Source organism: Capricornis sumatraensis, chromosome 11, assembly GCF_032405125.1.
Source record: "Capricornis sumatraensis isolate serow.1 chromosome 11, serow.2, whole genome shotgun sequence".
NCBI lineage: Eukaryota > Metazoa > Chordata > Mammalia > Artiodactyla > Bovidae > Capricornis > Capricornis sumatraensis.
In genome coordinates, this window is record NC_091079.1 from 22,318,832 (window position 1) to 22,339,721 (window position 20,890).

Genomic DNA, 20,890 nt, shown 5'->3' on the forward strand with positions numbered 1-20,890 from the left:
ACGTGCGTGTGTGTGTGTGCCCCGACGTGGGGTCCTCTGCACACTTCTGCATGGAACCTCCTCATTGCTGGGTCTTCACCTAGTTCTTTCATTATTCCTGAAGAATAACGTCTCAAAGGTTGTGGTTTTAAGGTATTTGATTTCTGTTACCAGACTGCTTCAGAAAGGACGTGTCGACTCCCCGGGCAGTGCGGGGTGTGTGAGGGCTTTCATCCCCCTCCTCTGCTGACCGCAGGACCCCCCTGTTCTGATGAGCCAGAGCTGAACTGTATACTTTAAAACAGCTGAAAGTGAAGTGTTAGTCACTCAATCGTGTCCAACTCTTTGCAACCCTATGGACTGTAGCCCACCAGGCTCCTCCGACCATGGGATTCTCCAGGCAAGAATACTGGAGTGGGTTGCCATTTTCTTCTCCAGGAGATCCTCCCGACCCAGGGATTGAACCCGGGTCTCCTGCATCACAGGCACATTTTTTTTTAACCATCTTAGCCACCAGATGGTATATGTTGTGTGTATTTTACTATAATTATTTTTTAAAAAAGAAACAGAGCTCTGATAAATAATGATGTTTGGTGAATGCAGGTGGTATTACGTGGTGCTGGGGAAGAGATGTTCCTGGGTGTTAGGGGTTACTGCTGTGGTCTTCACTTACTGTTGACTCTGAAAAGATGTTTGTGATTTTATCACACAGGCCAAAACACTAAGAAAATTGATCCAACAAACATTTAGACAGTTTGCCAATCTTAACAGAGAAGAAAGTATTTTGAAGTTCTTTGAGATCCTCTCCCCAGTGTACAGATTTGATAAAGAATGCTTCAAGTGTGCCCTTGGTGTAAGTATGGGGACTTGTAGTAGGGGACTCGGTGGGCTCTCTCTGTCTTTTCCATGAATACCTCAGTTTCTGATTGGAATCTAATTGGTCACATGTTTAACATGAGAATATTTTACCACTGTAGAATGGGAAAACAATACAAAAAGAAAATGTGTCAACGTGAGACTAAAACAATCCTTTTTTAATAGCATGCCTGTGTTCATATTTAGATTTATTTTAATCCCAGCCCAGCGATTCATTGATTAACTGTTGTCTCAGGGCTAGTTTACCTACTCAGATAATCTTCCCAAAGAAACTGTTGGCTTAAGGCTCACCGGAAGCTCAGTCTATCTGTCTCTGCTCAGGCTCAGCAGATGCTGCACCATGGAGTTGTACACGCACGTGTGCACGCTCAGTGATGTCTGACGCTCTGTGCCTGGACTGTAGCCCACCAGGCTCCTCTGTCCGTGGGATTCTCCAGACAAGAATCCTGGAGTGGGTTGCCATGCCCCGCTCCAGGGGATCTTCCCTGGAGGGATCGAACCTGAGTCTCTTTGTGTCTCCTGCACTGGCAGGCAGGTTCTCCACCACTAGTGCCACCAGGAAAGCCTGGAGTTGTACACGTTTTGTATTATTTGATTACATAGATGAATAGAAGCGTGTCTAGCCCCCGCTTTGGTGCTTTAATGTTTCAGTGGTTCTTTATCTAAAATACCTCTTTTTCTTCCTGGTGCCTTTGCCGTCACCTGTTTCACCTTCAAGTCAAGCTGGATTATTTCAGTAGAGCTGGCGATTGGCCCTGAGGAAGGAATCAGTTACCTCACAGACAAGGGCTGCAATGTAAGTGTGCTTTAGTTCGGCAGGAAGGGGCTGGCACTTGTGGTGTCTGAGAGGAGATGGCCCTGTGTGGGCTGAGAGTCTTGAGTAAATGAGTGGGATTCGGCCCTGCAGACTGACGGCTGTCATGAAATGCTGGAGGGTGGGGACTGATGGGCACATTGTGTCTGCATGAGAAGAAAAGCCCACTCCTCTTGGGAAATGAACAGAGTCTCTGGTGGTGTGTCCATGTGGAAGGGTCCTTCAGATGCCCACTGTCTCCCCAGCACCAAAACCCTCAGAAGAACCCCAGAACAGGTCAGAGACGTTCCTTGCTCATGGTGTGTTGGGAGTGGGCACGGGTCCCTCTTGCTGAGAGAAGCAGGGCAGAATGCTCCCTGAGACCGAGACTGTCAGCCGGAGAGTCAGGTCAGGGGCTCCCTCCCTCCTCCTCTGTGTGTCTTCGTGCTGGGGCACGGGCGCCCCCTCGTCCAGCCCTTGAAGGGGAAGCGCCCCTCTGCCTGCACAAGCACAGAGGACAGACACACCCCTGACCGTGAGGTGAGCAGGCGGCCCTGGCAGGTCCTTGCCAACTCCTCAGAGCGAGAAAGGCCCCCTCCTCCTGGGCGAGGTGGACAGTCAGGCTCCCCAGACACCCTGTCAGTGGGGTGGGGTGGGGACCACGGAAATTACACGGGATAGTGCATGAGTGTCTGGCATCTGTGGTCAAATGTTTGCCTTTTCTTCCCAAAGCCCACACACCTGGCCGACTTCAACCAAGTGCAGACCATCCAGTATTCAAACAGTGAAGACAAGGACAGGAAAGGGACGCTGCAGCTGAAGATCGCAGGGGCACCTGAGGTAAGGGGGGATGAAGGAGATAGCCTCTGCTCATGCTGTGTCTATTCAGTCCTGTCCGACTGTGCGACCCTAGGCCCGTAGCCCGCCAGGCTCCTCTGTTGATGGGATTCTCCAGGCAGGATTACTGGAGTGGATTGCCATATCCTGAAACAATCATTATTTCTAAATTAGCCCTTTATTGAAATGACTGTTTGAGGATACAGATGAAGTTTTCATGGATCATCAGAATCACAGCTTTCTCTTACGTAATGAGCATCACATAACAAATGTGTGTGTCTGTGCTCAGTTGCTCAGTCACGTCCGACTCTTTGCAACCCCATGGACTGTAGCCCGCCAGGCTCCTCTGTCCAGGGGGATTCTCCAGGCAAGAATACTGGAGTGAGTTGTCATTTCCTCCTCAAGGGGACCTTGCCAAGGGCTCAAATTTGTGTTTCCTGCTTGGCAGGCAGATTCTTTACTGCTGAACCTCCTAGGAAACCCTGCATAATAAATTGTTGTTTAGTCGCTAAGTTGTGTCCAACTCATTGTGACCCCATGGGCTGCAGCATGCCAGGCTTCTCTCTCCTTCACTGTCTTGCAGAGTTTGCTTGAATCCATGTCCATTGAGTTGGTGATGCCATCCAACCATCTCATCCTTTGCTGCCCTCTTCTTTTTTTGCCTTCATCTTTCCCAGCATCAGGGTCTTTTCCAATGAGTCAGTTCTTCGCATCAGGTGGCCAAAGTATTGGAGCTTCAGCATCAGTCCTTCCAGTGAATATTCAGGGTTGATTTTCTTTAGAATTCACTGATTGATTTGATCTCCTTGCTGTCCAAGGGACTCTTAAGAGTCTGTTCCAGCACCATAGTTCAAAAGCGTCAGTTCACTTAAAAACTAATGTAGTCTTTCTGTGGAAAAACGAATACTATCATGCAAATCAACCTCTTAAAATTATATAAATTCTGTAAGCTGTGCTACTGCCTTATTTCCTGGACGGTGTTGTATGTGATGCTCACTGTGGGGGGTAGGGGCGGGGAGCGGCACATGCAGGGTTGCTTCTGCATGAAGCCCATGTGGGCGCTCCCCTGGCCCCACTCGCACCCCTGGGCTCTGCACTGCTGCCGCCCCCGCTGAGGCGGGTTTGTTCGCGAGGCTTCTCTCATCTCGTTCTTGCCCCTCCTGCTTTGGAATCCTGGCATTTCTGAGGCTCCGGGCAGTACATTTGATTCTCAGAATTAAACCAATGATGCCATGAAATATTGAAACCTTCAAATTTCCTGAAAATCTCTCAGTAATTTCCTGTCCGCATCATGATTTTCAGGCTGTCCTCCTTTCTGTTTGCTGCCCCCAAACAATACTTAGGATGATGCAGGCGAGCTGAGTTGTTCCTTTAGAAGGAAGTTATGAAGACTATGTGAGTTGGGACGTAATTGTGTTTGAAAGGAAAAATACCACTCTGATTATCTCCTGGATAACATAATGACAGGTCTTTTAGGAAATGTATCATAATTGTGTGTTTTGCCTTGAAAAAAGTGATTTCTAAGCTCTTAGGTAGAGCATGCTCTGCATGCTCAAAATAATGAAATTCCACTAATTTTCTTTAAGGTTAGAAAAATTATGATGGATGGTTGATAAAAATCTAGTCCACACTTGTCTAGTTTCTAAAAGAAGCCATAATTGAGCTTACTAATTTTCTAAATTCTTAATTAGAATATGCCTAAGGGGCCAGACCTTCTGTAGGAAACATTTTTTTTCCCCACCTCTTTTTGTTCTAGAAAGTGACTCTAAGCGATTTAAGTGTCTTTTTCTTTTTTTGTCTGGCTTTGCCTTCTGTCACACATTCTAGGAATAAGATCCTTAAATACCACGCTCCCTTCTCACTGAGACCTGATGACAGATCTCGTCTCACTCCCACTCTTCTCTGGGCTCAAGTGCGTCTCGATCTGATGTCACGGCACAGCTGGCCCTCTGAGGAGCGGAAGGAACAATGACCGCTCTCTCTGGCTCTTCTCCCCTGTCCAGCCCCTGACGGTCACAGCCCCGTCCCTGACCATCGCCGAGAACATGGCCGACCTGATCGACGGGTACTGCCGCCTGGTGCACGGGGCCACACAGTCCTTCATCATCCGGCCCCAGAAAGGTGAGCCGCCCCCTGCCTTAGCCTACTCCACGCGGCTGCCAGGCTCGCCCGCAGCCCGAGCCCTTCCTTCAGGTCACTCTGAACGTGAAGAGCAAACAAATAATTCAGCCGAGCAAATCTGTATTCCTGCTTTTCTAGGGCAGCGACTCAGTTCACAGCCTATGAGCTGGGTTTGGATAGAGCTTAAAGGACACATGGTTTGTGTTCAGACCCTTTTGATTTGAGCGACAGCCTTAAAGTATTGTCTCAGTTACCATTAGTGTTTTTTTAATAAACTTTTGGGATTATGTTCAAGGGATTTTTTTTTTAAGTCCCTATGACTCATAAATAAAGTCTCTTTCCTATTTTTTGTTAAAGCTCTCAAAAGCTTAGAGCAGTCAGAGAACAAACTCAGTCTGAAGCATGATGTGTTGAATCCTTGGAATGGGGCTGAGTCTCTGCAGCCTTTTGCAGAGGGTTAAGACACAGTGTTTCTGAGGGTTTGGATTTCTGAAACAAAGCAGGAAAAAAACAGGCTTTGGAATTACATTGACCGATGGGTTCACATCATGAGCGCGTGCCATCTGCTAAGTACTTAGCTTCCTGTGCCTCAGTTCATCCAGGAAGGCGAGAAGAGTGGTACTTGCTTCCGTGGTCTCCGCGGGAAGCAGGGTGGGAATGGCGTCCTGTTGGAGGCGGCTCAGGGCACCTACAGTGTCACAGACTTCAGAGCTGCTGCTCGATCCCATGTGATCGTGACTGCACCGGATGAGCCTTGGCTTGGGGACTTCTCGTCCTTAAGGAGGAGCAGCACCTGCTTTGTAGCGCGGGAGGTGGGTCCAGGTCCACAGTCGCCCCCATCATGCTGCCGCTCCGGGCAGGTGGACGCAAGATCCCTGCCAGCACTCCCCCACCCCTGCCGTGGGAAGGACGATCACAGGAGGAGTCGGGGAGACATGAGGGACACAGATGAGGCCCCGCACTCCTGGTGTAGACACTGCAGAGTCCTGCAGCCCAGCGGTCCAGTTCTCTGTGCTGACAGCAGGTGGAGGGCGTGGGGGTGGGGGATGAAGCAGAGGCATCGCTGGGACCTTTGTTTAAACCTTTGTTAGTATCAGGATGTCATACTCTGAGAACCGTATCTAAAGCCATCAGCCAATGTCTGACGCAGGATACAGCATGCTTGGGGCTGGTGCATGGGGATGACCCACAGAGATGTTATGGGGAGGGAGGTGGGGGGGGGGTTCATGTTTGGGAACACATGTAAGAATTAAAGATTTTAAAATTAAAAAAAATAAAAATAAAAATAAAAATAAAGCCATCAGCCAAAAGGCCAGTAAGTACATGAATTCTAGGACATAAATAATCTGGCAGAACTTTTTTTCCACCATGATCAAACCAATAAAATCTATTTATTTATTTTCCCCCTAAAATGGAGTGTGTGTTATGATAGCTTTTTTAATGTGAAATACAGTAATGAAGTTGCTTTTGGAGATATCTAAAGACTCCTCTCATTTAAAATTTTTGCATTCATGAGCTCTTGAGTTTTCATTTTGTGCTTTAAATGAAGAGCATTGTTTAAATGTTTTAGGAAAGTTGCTTCACATAAAGATAGTATTCTGTTAAAAATGTTAAATGTACTATAGCACCTGTCTTCTTTTTGGTAAATAATTGTTTCATTTCACCCTAATTTACCAAACTATTGTTCATCAATTTGTTGGTATATGAAAAAATAACATTCAGACATTAGGCATTAAATGTTTGAAGCTTTAACATCTTCTTGGGTTGGTTTTTAGTTGACTTTTTTCCCTTGTTGGAAGAAATATTTTGATATCAAATCTCATGAAATGAGACATATTAAATTCTTCATTCATATGAAGACAGCATAAATGAAATCGCTTCTCATAAAAATCTAGTAGGTCCGAGGCTTTTATCAATTTTATGTGGTCTTTATAGAATTAATTGTTAAGCCTGATAATTTACTTTATTCTAAATCACAGCATATGTACTTGTGACTATTTTATAATAGATTCCTAAAGTGAAGTTATATTGCCTAATTGAAATAATATTTAAAGTCACATGTTTTTAATGGATTATAATTAGAAATATGTGGACAGGAGCACATGTACACTTTGTAATTTAGTTTCTTAAAATTTAAAATAAGTGTAAAATATGTTTCTACAACTCTAAAGCACCATTTTCCTGGTACATGCTTTAAGGAACAGTTGCATACATACACATCTGTTCTCTCTAGGTTATTAACTGCTTCATGGTAAGCAACATGCATATGTTTGTGAGTGTAACGGTTCTAAGTGACGTCTAAGTTCGACAGATGAGTGCTGATGTGCCCAGGTGTGCTTTGTTAAAAGGCTCTGTGATCCGCCATAATTGCTTCAATTTAGAAAGTGCTTCTATAGGTGGTATCACTGGGGCAGAAAACTCTTAAGAGTCATAAGCCACGTGCCCGAACCAGCTTCCACCAGAGTTGCTGTGTGACCCCTGGCCTTCTTGTGGGGCCTTATCTAACTTTTCCTTTAATTTAGAGAAAACTCAGTGGCAGTTTTTCAATTTTTGGTTAAATTCTCCTCAGAGGAAAGACTTGTGCAAATTAGGGTCATAATTTCATATTACCAAGACAAGAGTAACCCTTTTCCCGGGGAGCCAGGGGACTGGTGGGACAGCTTTACCACCAGGTTAATCCAGATAAGAGAGATTAAACCAGGGGCTCCGTGCTTCCTGGTTCACTAAGGACGGGTGGAGAGCGCGTCTCCTCAGCCCCTGAGCAAGTCCTGAGCTCCCCTGTGATGCCCCGGCCGGAGCCCAGCCATCATGGCGGGGGGTGGCCCCCATGTCGGGGCCCCAGCACCTCCCCCAGCTGCATCCCTGGGCCTCCTCAGGCTCTGAGGCTGCTGGCCTCTCGGCTGCCCGGGACCCACGTTCCTCTGGCAGCTACAGAGCCAGTGGGTTTGTTTCCTTTGAATTTCTGTGTTCCCTGTATAGGTTTTGGAGTAGCCAAACCTATGCAGGGTGTTCAGTCTTTGTAAAGAATGTTGGCTTTGATTATGAAAAATTCTTTCTTCTCTAACATCTCCTGGGAAGAACAGCTTTCTTCTGTTTATCCCTTAGCCTGGTTTTGAGAGGCAATGCCTTTCCTATAGTCTGCACCTGTAGACGGCATGTTTGTCATAAATACTGAAAATAAAGCTGTGATAACCCATCACAGGCATATAACAGCTTCTTTTAAAGGGTTGTTGCTAAAATTCTGGGAGAGGACTCGTCTTCTTTCTCTGGTTTCTACATGCAGTCTTTTCCAAGGGAGCTTCATCTCTCTCTTTTCATTTTTTCCCACAGAAGGTGAACGGGCTTTGCCATCGATACCAAAGTAAGTACCGCTCTGTGTGCCTTGTTACTCCATTGCATTAGAGACTGAAAGTCTCCATGCTGTATTTTACATTTGCCTGAGTAATCAAATTTCTACATGTATGATTAGGAAATCAGGAAACAAGTATTTCCAGAAAGAAATCAGTTGTGAATCATCTAAAGTATTTAGGTTTTTTTTTGTTGTTGTTGTTGTTTTAATTCATTTATTTTTTATTGAAGGATAATTGCTTTACAAGTATTCAGGCTTAGTCAGAAGTGTAAAGTGAATCTTCCCCTGAAGTTCAGTAAGAAGCTCAAGAATAGTAGTGATAACAGGAGAGAGGTCTGTTCTCGGATGGTTACTATATAAGTGATGACAGTCTGCATAGAGACCTGAAAGTCAGTACCATTCTGGCTATTTTACAAGTGAGAAAATTAAAGATATGCAACTTATGTTAATTTTAAAATGTGTTTGTGTCACGGATTTCATAGTAGATATTTTAATCTGTAAAAGTAAAGAAGGCCTGAGCTTCTCTGTCCTCAGCCAGTGTGCTAGGGATTGGGGAGCAGATGAAAGGCAGCATGCTCACAGTCAGATATGCAGCTGGGTGCCGAGAGCTCAGAGGGAGGGACTTGAGGAGACGCCCCTGGCACTGCATGAGGGCTAAGGGAGCAGAGCCTGGGCACCTCTGACCTGCCACTCCCTCTCCTCCACCGCCAGTCCCTACCAGTCTCTCCCTTTCTGCTTCTGAACTGTCAGGCCCACGCGCTTCACCTGCCCACCGCCGTCCCCGGTTGTCAGCTGTTAGCACCTGTCTGGGCTCTGTTAGCAGATTCCTGTGTCGGGGTCCCCTGGACCACCTCTTGCATGGATTCTCTAGAAGGAATGCCCAGGACTCGGTGCATAAAGGCTCTCGTGGCTGCGATGCCTGACAGCCCAGGGAGAGCGCAACGGCGTGGGGCCCAGAGGGGCTGGGCAGCCCCAGGGGCCCACTCTCAGGGGCGCAGGCAGGACACGTAGAGAGTGGTCTCCCAGGGAAGCTCGTGAGAGACTCGGTGCCCCGCCCTCATGCGGGCCTGGTCACGTGTGCACCCTGTGCTTGCCATGTGCCCATATCATGGGCCATATGATTTGCACCATTGGTCTCAGGACAGGGAGCCTTCCTGATGAGTAGGGATGGTGGCAGCCCTCCTTGACACCAGCCAGGGGCTACTCTTAGAGGACAGCGCCTCAGACCCCTGGCTCCCATCCTCTGCACGCCTCTGCCGGTCTTCTCTGCAGTATTGGGAGAGAGCGTTCCTCTCAAAGCCCTGTGTGGATGCTGCTGCTCTTAGATAAATGCCCACATCCTTCAGCTGGCTGGGGAGAGGCTGTGTGGCCTCTCCAGCCTTGCTTCTGCTCCTGCGCTCAAGCTTCAGCCACACTGAACTCCCTTTGGCTCCTGGAGCCCACGTCCTTCCTTCAGCAGGGTTCTGCTCAGGTCTCACCCCGCAACACCTCATCTGAAAACCCCCATCACCCCAGTCCCGGAAGCAGCCCTGTGTTTTTCCGTAACTTATCTGGAGTAACAGTCACCTCTCTGCTGTTCTCACCCTCGGGCTTCACTGATGGCCGGGGCCACAGGGCATGTAGACATGACATGGGACAGTATCTGGCACCCAGTAAGTACACAGTAGCTGGGCAGGCGAGTGGTGGGGTGGGTGAGACCATGTCTCTCAGCTTTTAGGCATTGTTTCACAAACCCAACAACATTTAATAGATATGTATTAATGTTATGAATTAATGAATATTTATTAAAATCATTAATGTTTATTAATTATTAAAATCAGGCAAGGAATTAGTGCTCATGATATCTTCAGTTGTAGAAAGTCTTTGAGAGATGACTCTGTAGATTAAATGCACAGGAATTGTAAATAGAGACGTAAAAGTGAGGAGTAAGGGAGTAGGTTAGAAGTGCTAACAGATACTAGAAAGGAGCAGAATTGTGTTGTTACCACTGATCAGAGAGGTGCTTGTGAGCAGGTTGATTCAGAAGAGTGCCCCAGCCCACAGCAGAGGACGACCCGGCATGCTGTCTGCGGGACAGAGGCAGAGGACTGTGGCCTGTGTGTTAGGAACGCGCACTTGTGACCTCTGGATAAATGCAGTTGAGAGGGAGTTACGGTCAGTCAGGTGGCTGCAGTGGAGGAGGAGCTGGTGGTTTGTTAGAACACTCTGGTTAAACTTTTATAATGGACATACCACTTCAAACATGTAGCAAATTCAGTAAAAGAACTGAAGTGTGTGGCTTTGTGCCATAAACTTCCCTGGTCGCTCAGTTGGTAAAGAATCCACCTGCAATGCAGAAGACCCAGGTTCAATCCCTGGGTCAGGAAGATGCCCTGGAGAAGGGAATGGCTACCCACTCCAGTATTCTTGCCTGGAGAACCCCGTGGACAGCAGAGTCTGGTGTCGCAGAGAGTGAGACAGGACTGAGCGACTAACACTTCCTAGAGGTTGTACAGTTGCACATTGACTATTTCTAGTTCTCAAAAGGGATATATTAAGCTCCAAGATTTCCAATATAAATTCTGTTTACTAAGGAGAATTCCTGTTCAGTACTTCTAGAGTAAACGTTCATGTATCAGAAAAAAAGTTTTATGAAAAGAGCAAAATAATTTTGACACCTGAAGACTGTAGGGTTCCTTTTTCCTCTCTGTTTTATGCTTTTTCAAAAAGTTTGAATTGAACCATACTTGGATTTTTTTTTTTTAATGTGCTTAAAACGTTTGGCCAAAATGTTACTTTATGTGGATGTATGTGTAAAACACTACCATTGTTGAGCCATGTCATGAAACAAATAATCCGATGTGTTAACCTTTCCTGTGCCAGTCTGTAAATAATGACGGTATGTGTCACTGTCCTGCCTGCTCTTGGACACACTCTTAACGGCAGCAGGGCCAGTGCTGTGTCCAGAGCACTCCTCAGTCGCGGGCGTCTCCCCTTGGCAGCCCAGCATCTAAAGTAATTCAAGCCACGTGCACCACGTTCAGTAGTGTTGTGGTTCAGCGTTCCTTCCTTGTCGGTCTCCACTTCTGGTCTTTAAAACATTGAAGCAGGCTTTAAGGACCTCGGGTGGTAGAATCTGGTATTTCACAAAGTCACCCTGGGAGAGGGCACAGCCGTCCTGGTTCTGGGCAGCTGGCGTGCACGTGAATGCCAGCAGCGTAGTCTGGAGAGTGGGGCGCTCACGCTTTGCACCTCTGTTCCAGGCTGGCCAACAGCGAGAAGCAGGGCGTGCGCACCCATGCGGTCTCCGTGTCAGGTAAGAGGCCGCGCGGGTGGCAGGGGGGTGCCCACAGCGGTGGGAGGGGGCCCCATGTGTCTGACCTCTGCTCATTCTTATGAGGATTACATCTTTCTAGGCTAGCTTATGAACGTTAAGGATTAAAGTTATTTAATTTTTAAAACTTAGAAATAACTTTAAAATTTGTATAATTTTACAGTAGTAGATTACTCACAAATTACTTAGAATTTCAAGTTATGTTTCAGTTTTAATGCCATGTTAATTATATTTAGAGTGAAAATGTTTGCTTTCAAAGCTGCCATTATAATTTATGCTTGCAGTTCAGAAGTTAACGTGACATGCTTTGTATATTTATTATTTTTTGAAGTTCAAGAGATGTGGAATATTTTTAAACAGCTTTTTTTGTTAACAGTTAACATAAAATGGTGTTTGAATATTGCTTTTTAAAAAATATAGTTAAGATATTGACATAAACATTATCTTAACTATTTACTGGTGTGATGAGCATGGTGTGCTTTCTCTGATATGTTTCTCAAAATACATGTACCTTTTCCCCCCATTTAAAAATGTAGAAAATAGAGGAAAGGTGGGAAAAAGCATCTTCTATGGACCCAGGTTTGACATCTTAAAATACATATGCTATACATGTGTATGTATCCATGTATATATACACATGTATATCCATATGCACACATATATAGTATGTTCTCATCTATGTCACATTTCTAAAATAACAGTTTCCTAAAACTCTACTGTCTGACAGTCTGACTTAAAAGGAGTCTAATTCCTGTTAGTTTAATTTACCTTGAGTGAATTTTTACCTATAATTTAGTTTTATGTATTTGCCTAGTTGATGACTGAATTATTTGTTAATGTTCCAGCATACAAATATAATTGCTTATTTTTTTTTTTATCATCCACAAACATCCCACAACCCCCTTGTCAAGAAATATTTGTGTTGGTATTCATGCTTTCTTGCTTAGCAGAGGTGCTCTAGTGAGGAACCTCGTGGGGCAGGCGTGTGGGGGAGCCCTGCGGCTCAGGAGTCAACCCCTTTCTGATGTGGGGAGAGGCCTGTTCAGTGCCACAGCTTGTGCTGCCGGGTGGTGCCGGACGCTGGCAGCCCCCCCTCAGCCCAAGGTGACGTGCGGGGGCTGAGTAGCTCAGCATCTCCAGTCTGCGGCGGCGCAGGAGATTCGGCAGGTGGGGAGCAGGCCTTCCGGGGTTGTGATCTAGTTGGAGAGAGAGGCTACCGCCTGCCCGAGCGGCCCGGTGGTGGAGGACTCTGTCAGTTGCTGGCATCAGAGGGTGTTTTGTGCCGTGCTCCACAGAAAAGGAGCTATCCAGCCAGCGCTGAGTCATTCCTGAGCACTCCAGTCCTCCCCCGCTGGACTGGAAGTGGGCCTGGGCGACAGGCTGGGAGGCACTGGTGGTCCTCACCGACCTGGGCGCCCCCATGCTCTGCAGCCACTCCGTGCAATGCTGAGCTGACACACCGTGCTGGGCTCATCGCGACTCCGGGTGGTGATGAAACACGACAGGCCTCACGGAAGCTTCGGGTCTCATTTCTTCCATTTCCTCATGTCCTCAGCGTTTTTTCCACAGCTGCCCATTAAGACACTTTGGGTGTCACCTCTCCCAACCCCCCAGTCCTGATCTGCCTTCACTGTCCTCCCCGGGCACCCTGGACTGGAGTTCACCCTGCAGCCTCTTCTCTACAGCAGCTCTGAGGGTGCTCCCCCCTTTATTGAATGTAGGTAGGCGATTCCCTTGGCAGAATCTTTTCTCAGCTCGGCCCCGAGGCTCCCCAACGTCTCTGCACAGCCCACCTATCCAGCCTGCCCCCGTCCTCCACACGGTCTTCGCACAGTTCTGTCGGGCGTCCGGCCCCTCTGCCCACCTCCTTCCCCCTGTAGTTCTGCTCAGACTGCTCCACCGGCTAGTACAGCCTTTTCATCATCACACATCAAAATCTTTCCATTCTTCAGAGTCAGTGATGCTGTTCCATTCACAGGCCACAAAGAACGTTCCATGTCCCATGAATATTTAGTGACTGGACTTACCTTTTAGATTCCTGTTACTCCTTCGTCACCCCACTCATGACTTGCTCCCTTCCGTGGAGTTGGACTCACAGTGTGCAAAGACTCTTGAACACGCCATCCCAGCAGTATGGCTTGCCAAGAGCTGCGCCTTGCACTTAGCTCTTAAGCTGTTAAGGTGACACCTAGATGATCAGGACTTCTGCCAAACCTCAAGATTCTTTCTTATCTGGTAGCCTGGAAACCACTTGGGTGTACTGTGGTTAACCTCAGCCACCCGCAGACTCAGTGGAGTGCCATGCCTGTTCCCCACGCCATAAGCCATCTGTCTCCAGGATGGTGGGGTGGTGGCTGAGGCTCAGCCTGACTGTGGCCAGCAGTCGTGACCTGCTTTTCTGTCATAGTCCATCTTGTCCCACCCCAGCAAACCCTGCAAGGTGGCTATTAGTCCAGTCTTAGAAATTCCATCATCAGGTGCTGCTGAGTGCCTGCTCTGTGCTAGGCATTGTTCCAGATGCTGGGGTGCACTGGTGGACAGAGCCAGGTTGCTCCCATGTGGAGCTGATGTTCTGTGCAGGGGACAGAGACGCTGAATTAAAATCAAGCAGGCAGATGGAGAGTGAGGGTGGGGGTCCAGGGACGTCCCTCTGAGCAGTTGACTGAATACAATGAGACTTGGGGCCTATAGACACTGTGGGACAGTGAGCGCCAGGCCCTGCAGCAGGAGCTTGGCAAACTCAGCACCAGCCAGAGAGCTCTGAGAGGCCGGGGCAGGGCAGGTGGGGGCACATGCAGCGACGAGGTGACAGCTCTCTCCTTATTAGGCACTCAAGGGGCTGTGCATCGTATTAGATGTTACCTTGTTAACTCTGTGACGACCTCCCAAGGTCTTTATTATCTCCCCATTTCACAGACAAGAGGAAAGAAATTCAGAGAGGGTTTGTTCAGTATCACACAGCTTGAAAACGATGGAGCAAGGGCTGAGCTCAGGTCGTTATTGCCCCCTAGGTTATGTTGCCTTTCAGTAACAGTTGAAGGGAGATGACCCCAAGTACAGATGAAGAATCAGCTGGGAAGATGGAGAAACTGGGACTTGCCTGATTCTCCTATTTTTTATACAGTCACAACAGAGAAGCTCTTCCCCAGTCTTTAAAGCTGGCTTCAGATGCCACCCCCTTCTAGAAGCCCTCCCTGCCTATTCCAGGACTCTCCTTCCTCAGAGTTGTCTGGCCTGCCATACATGCCACTATTGTGGATAATCTTTAAATAGATACAAGCTTAGAAACCTTCTTATCCCCTTGACCACAACTCCATCATAGACAAAGACATGTTCTATTTGTCGTTACTGTCTGGGACAGAGTGCTCAGGGATTGTTTTTAGGTGAATCGGGTGCTCGAGCAAGGTGCGGAGTGGTGCTAGGGCTTGGAGGACTGCGCTTTGGTGGGGGAACAGAGGGAGAAAGGCAGGGACCCTCCGAGTGGATAGTGGCCTCGAGAGCCGCTGGGCTCGCAGACTCCCCAAGCACTGGTCATGGTGAACCCTTCTGCATGCACCCCTAGGCAGTTTGGGGCAAGGGGTCTGGAGGCCAGCCAGTGGGAAGGCTGAAGTCTGGATGGCAGCACAAACAGTCCCCAGCTCATGATCAGGGGTTCCAGGCCCTCCTGCGTATCTCTTGGTGAGGAAGTAGAGTTTCAGACCATCCTCAGTAGGGTCCAGTTTACAGTCCATGTCCAGTATATGCAGTCTTGTCTCTGAGATCTAGAGTTTCGCTCTAATGTAAGCGTGAAATGAGCTGGTTTATAGAAATATGCAGCAGAATAGAGCCTTTCCCTGGGCACCTTCTCCGAGGGCCTAGAGTCAACTTTTCTAGCCTCTGTGTATGATTTTAGGAAACGTGTTTCTTCTGGAGTGCAGTTAGCAGTACCTGGAGACTCCTTCGCTTGTCCTAAGGGGTCTCTGTGTGTCAGAGAGGGGCACCCTGAGTGGGTGGGGGGGTTGAGCAACGTTTGTGTGGATGAAGATTCCCCGGAATGCAGGTGCTTTGTTCACTGAACGAAGCTGAATTTTAAATATTCCAAAGGTACAAACTTTGGTTTTTGGTTGGTTTTTGTGTTTCAAGGCTCTGTTTGTCTGTTTTAAATAACCAGGCCTCTACTGAAGCAGAGGGACCGCAAGTGTGACAGAAATGCTGGTGACCTGTAACAACCACTTCACTGTGCCTGTGGCTCCTGTCGCACGTCTGGGTTGTGGTGACGGGGCTGGAGATCAGAAGACTGTGTTTTCTCTCCTGTGTCTGTCACCACAACCAAGGCCATGACCTTTTCCTGTTGTTAGAAATGTTTGGTTTGATTGTTTCTGCTGAGCTCTTGGTGGTGAACACATGTATCACTCTGTAGTGATACTTTGCGATGGGATGTTTATTATAATTAAAAAAAAAATTTTTTTTTGCTTTGTAACAGATTCTTCTGGTTTAGTTGTTAACCTTGCAGCATCATTCCAGCTGTTTAAAAGGGCTTCTCTAATGCGCTATGGAAATTCGTTTTCCTATCCGTGGTTTTTTTTTTGGCATCAGCACTGTTTCAGGGGATGATTTTGGCTTGATACCTAGATCCCTGTTTTTGGGTTTTGTTAGCTTTTTGAAAAATTGTCTTTCCTTATGGTTTGGTGAGTGTGTTAGTAGCAAAATAAGATTTTTGGTGAAAAGGACAGAAGAATTCAGCTATAACTGTGAACATGTTCATTTTTCCTACCTTGTCATTGAAAATTGGGGAATCACTTTTAACCATTTTATGTGTGTGTTTCCAAAGAGCACGGACTGTTTCTGGATTGTCAATGAGGATGCTAAATCTTAAAAAACAATTTATTTAAAAATTGTCTTATAATTAAAAAATAATAATAATAAAATAAAATTACATATAGTGACTAAAAATTATCCTAAACTAAAAGTTGACAAAATAAATGTTATTTGCATTAAGCTGCTTCGTTAACAAATTCTAAAGCAGCTACTTAATATATGTAGAAGTAGTTTGTGAAGTTCTGTAAAATATTAGGTGGTATATGTGTTGTTGTTCAGCTGCTAAGTCATGTCTGACTCTTTGCGACCCCATGAACTGCAGCACGCCTGGCTTCCCTGTCCTCCACTGTCTCCCAGAGTTGGCTCATATTCATGTCCATTGAGTCAGTGATGCTATCTATAATAATTGCGTTTTTTTCTCCTTTTTTCTCACGGTCTCTGAAGCACTAAGCCTGCTATTCATTGGCTGCGCTGCCACTGCTTTGTAAATACAAGTAGTTACCTACCTACGAGTGAGGCTCAGAGATTATGCACACGCACAAGCATTGTCTTGTTTAAGCCTCAGGACAGTCTTCCTCCCTTTCCCACTTCACAGGTGACCTGGGGTGGTGAGGTGTGGCTCACGTAGCTAGCCAAAGCAGAGAGCCTGGTGCAAACCCAGATCTGGGCTCTGAAACCCACTGTCTTCTCATCAAACCACACGGAGATGTTGGAAGGCAGGAGGTGTCGGTGTGAGAATGGAGGAGTATTTTCCTGGAAGAGTATGAGTCCGATTTCAGAGTGGTTTTTCTTCCGTATATCAGGAATAGCAATAGCATAGTGTTGACTCATTTCTGACTGTTCTGTTGGAATCCAAATATCTGCCCTGCCTTCAAGTTTGAATGAGTCTTTTTCGTCTGGTTTACAGCCTAGTTTCACTCTTGGTAACTGATTTAGAAGGTAGTCTCCGTCTATACTGAAAGCTTGATTTTAAGTGAAAGCTTTCAGGAATTGTTTAAGTGCCCTAATTTAGAGTATTGTCGCCTAGTACAGGGGTCCCCAAGCCCCCGGACTGTGGACTAGTACCGATCCTTGGGTCCTCAGCTTGTTAGGAACCAGGCTGCACAGGAATAGGTGAGCCGCAGGTGAGGGAGCCAGGCTTCACCTACTGCCCCCCTTCACTCAAATGACCGCCCGAGTCACCCCCTCCCTTTGAGTCATAGAAATACTGTCCCCCATAAATCTAGTCCTTGTTGCCAAAAAAGTTGGAGATTGCTGGCCTATTACATGTGAGGCTAATTTTTGTAAATTATGTGCCTTATGACATAATTTAATCAAACTAATGCTACTGATGGTTTTTATGTGCACTGGTGGCTTAACTGGTAAAGAATCCGCCTGCAGTGAGGGAGACCTGGGTTCAGTCCCTGGGTTGGGAAGATCCCCTGGAGAAGGGAATGGCTACCCACTCCAGTATTCTGTCCTGGAGAATTCCATGTACAGAAGTCCATGGGGTCACAAAGAGTCGGATATGACTGAGTAACTTTCACTCACCCACTCATGTGGTAAGTATTGGGGGTTTGACTTATTCACAGTACTTGTCTTACTGGAAACGCTTCTGATTCCGACAGTCATAACTAGAGTCCTGTGGTCAGTGTGGGGTTAGGAGAGACGTTTAGCGGTCTCTGGCTGGGTGGCGGCAGGGTGACTGATCGTGTTGTACCTGAAGGAGGAAGTTGTGATCGGCAGAATACCTTTGCCCTCTACGCCCCCCCACCCCCACCCCCTGTGCTGTCTCCTTCTCCCAGCACCCCTTCTCGCACCATCGTTACAGCATCTGGACTCTCCCTCTTCGCACCATTGTACAGCGTCTGGACTCCTTTGCCTCTCTTGAGATTTGAGGCTGCTGCCTGATTGCAGCCCTCTCCTCTCTTGCTTCTACAGGAGTCCCATGGGTTCTGAACTACCCACAGCGTGTGTTGTAGGCTAATGCCCTAAAGAAGCACCAGAGCCAGGCTGGCTTCCTGCTCCTCAGCTGCAGGCTGAAGATGGGCAGACACGTAGGACCCCCAGCGGGGACACTTGCAGATGAAAAAGAATCCGAATGAGATCAGAGCAATCATGAGTGCAACAGAAATTTACAGAGGATATTTACTCGGGTAAACTCCTTCCAGGCCACAGATCTGTCCTCAGGTCCTTTGGATATAGTTTCCAGAGTAGAGTGTACCCTGCTGCTCCTTGTTGGCCCTACTCAGTGAGGGGCTGTGTACTGCTTCTTCCTCAAGAGCACTCTGACCTGTATGTTCCGAGCTCTGGTCGGTAGGAAAGTGTCCCTCATGGTGGCCAGGGTTTGGGAGTATTTGGCTGATGAGCCATCTTATTCTCCTTACTCCTGAGAAATCTGTATGCAAGTCAAGAAGCAACAGTTAGAACTGGACATGGAATAACAGACTGGTTCCAAATTGGGAAAAGAGTACGTCAAGCCTGTATATTGTCACCCTGCTTATTTAACTTACATGCAGAGTACATCATGGGAAATGTGAGGCTGGATGAAGCACAAGCTGGAATCAAGATTGCCAGGAGAAATATCAATAACCTCAGATACGCAGATGACACCACCTTTATGGCAGAAAGTGAAGAGGAGCTAAAGAGCCTCTTGATGATAGAGAAAGAGAAGAGTGAAAAGTTGGCTTAAAACTCAACATTCAGAAAACTAAGATCATGGCATGCAGTCCCATCACCTCATGGCAAATAGATGGGGGAACAATGGAAACAGTGACAGACTTTATTTTGGGAAGCTCCAAAATCACTGCAGATGGTGACTGCAGCCATGAGATTAAAAGATGCTTGCTCCTTGAAAGAAAAGGTATGACCAACCTAGGTAGCATATTAAAAAGCAGAGACATGACATTACCAACAAAGGTCCGTCTAGTCAAGGCTATGGTTTTTCCAGTAGTCATGTATGGATGTGAAAGTTGGACTATAAAGAAAGCTGAGCGCCAAAGAATTGATGCTTTTGAATTGTGGTGTCAGAGAAGACTTGTGAGAGTCCCTTGGACAGCAAGGAGAGCCAACCAGTCCATCCTAAAGGAAATCAGTCCTGAATATTCATTGGAAGGACTGATGCTAAAGCTGAAACTCCAATACTTTGGCCACCTGATGGTGAAGAACCGACTCACTGGAAGAGATCCTGATACTGGAGAAGACTGAAGGCAGGAGGAGAAGGGGACAACAGAGGATGAGATGGTTGGATGGCATCACCGATGCGATGGGCGTGAATTTGAGCAAGCTCCGGGAGTTGGTGATGGACAAGAAGGCCTGGCTTGCTGCAGTCCATGGGGTTGCAGAGTCAGACACGACTAAGCGACTCAACTGAACTGAATGAATAAACTTTGATAACCTTAAAATTTATTACTATTAATACAAGAAGCCCAAGTATCATCGTATGAAATATAAAAACAGATATTGTCCGAAGACCCAATTTTGGGGGTTGGTTGTTTTTTTCTTTTTTTCATTCACAGAGAAAAATTTTAAAGGAAGGCTTGAAACTTTTAAAATATAAATTCCGGAATTTGACCTCATGGCTTTCTAGTCATGTGTCGTGGATGCATAATAATTGTGGAATTTATTAAAAATCAAACTGCATGACATAAGATAAAATGTATATGATACTTTTACATGCAAGGGATCATGTGAGTGAATGGATATTGTTGTACTTTTGAATTTTTAGCTTTTTAACTCTTTATCCTGGGAATTTCCAAATAAAATACGAAGTAGAGAGAGTAGAACTTATGTAGTGAATCTCCAGATACTCATCGCCCAGATTCAGTAACTAAAATCTAGTTGCTTCATCCCTGCCTCCACCCTCTTACTCTTCATTGATTGTCTTCCCTTATAGCTCAGTTGGTAAAGAGTCTGCCTGCAACGCAGGAGACCCGAGTTCAATCCCTGGGTCGGGAAGATCCCCTGGAGAAGGAAATGGCAACCTACTCCAGTATTCTTTCCTGGAGAGTCCCATGGACAGAGGAGCCTGATAGACTATAGTCCATGGACTCACAAAGAGTCGGGCACAACTTAGTGACTAAACCATCACCTCTGATTGTCTTAAAGCACCTCTAAGGCATAGTCATTTATAAGTGTTGCTAGAAGATGAAGACTTTAAAAGCAGTTTTATTATGCTATAAGAAAGTTAACAATAATTCCTTAATGCCAACTGTCCAGTCCGTGTTGCGATTCCTTGGTTAAGGCATTGTCACACTTAGTATCGTCCAGTTGGGCGTCAGACAAGCGGTGCTGGGTGAGCTTGGCTGTATGCCCCTCCAGTCTCTGTGTGCTGTCTGTATTTATCTGTGGAGGAAATCGTGTCCCTTGCACCGTGCCCCATGCCCTGAGTCTGGCCAGTTGCAGTTGTGTGACGCTGTGCTGCGCGGGTCCCTCTCTGGCCCCTGTATTCCTGAATTTCCTGTACTCTGATCGTTAAGGTTGAGAGGAGTTTGGTCAGGGAGTTGGGTGTGGGTTGAGGGAGGCAGGTGGGCAGATCTCAACGACACGACTCACGTTGTTGCGATCACAGCACACTCTGTGGAAATGTGACCAAGTTGTTTCCATTCTTCTCGTTTCTGCTCCTAGTGTGGACTCGTGGCAGTAAGCTGCCGCCGTTCCCACCCTGAGCCCTGCCCTCTCGGGCCCACCCTGGGTCCTCAGCTTTCTTGACGGTGCCCTGTGGTCTGCAGTTGAGCTGTGTGTGCCAGCTGCGTCTTCTCCGTCACGTGGTATCGCCCATGCATATTAGAGGGTTGGTCCGCCCTTGTGTTGACCCCACTGCGACGTGTCTGCTGTGGCCCTCACC

At 47.0% G+C, this 20,890-nt stretch overlaps 1 protein-coding gene across 7 annotated transcripts in view; it reads left to right on the forward strand.

Moving 5' to 3' along the window:
• The window catches only part of PTK2 (protein tyrosine kinase 2), a 141,888-nt gene that overhangs the window by 61,933 nt on the left and 59,065 nt on the right, over window positions 1-20,890 (forward strand). For all 7 annotated transcript variants that reach the window (XM_068983834.1, XM_068983833.1, XM_068983830.1 and 4 more), the window contains 6 exons: window positions 692-832; window positions 1,574-1,651; window positions 2,381-2,488; window positions 4,489-4,606; window positions 7,937-7,967; window positions 11,198-11,250. In XM_068983834.1, the coding sequence (XP_068839935.1) occupies window positions 692-832; window positions 1,574-1,651; window positions 2,381-2,488; window positions 4,489-4,606; window positions 7,937-7,967; window positions 11,198-11,250 (529 nt within the window). The remainder of the gene's footprint in view (window positions 1-691; window positions 833-1,573; window positions 1,652-2,380; window positions 2,489-4,488; window positions 4,607-7,936; window positions 7,968-11,197; window positions 11,251-20,890) is intronic.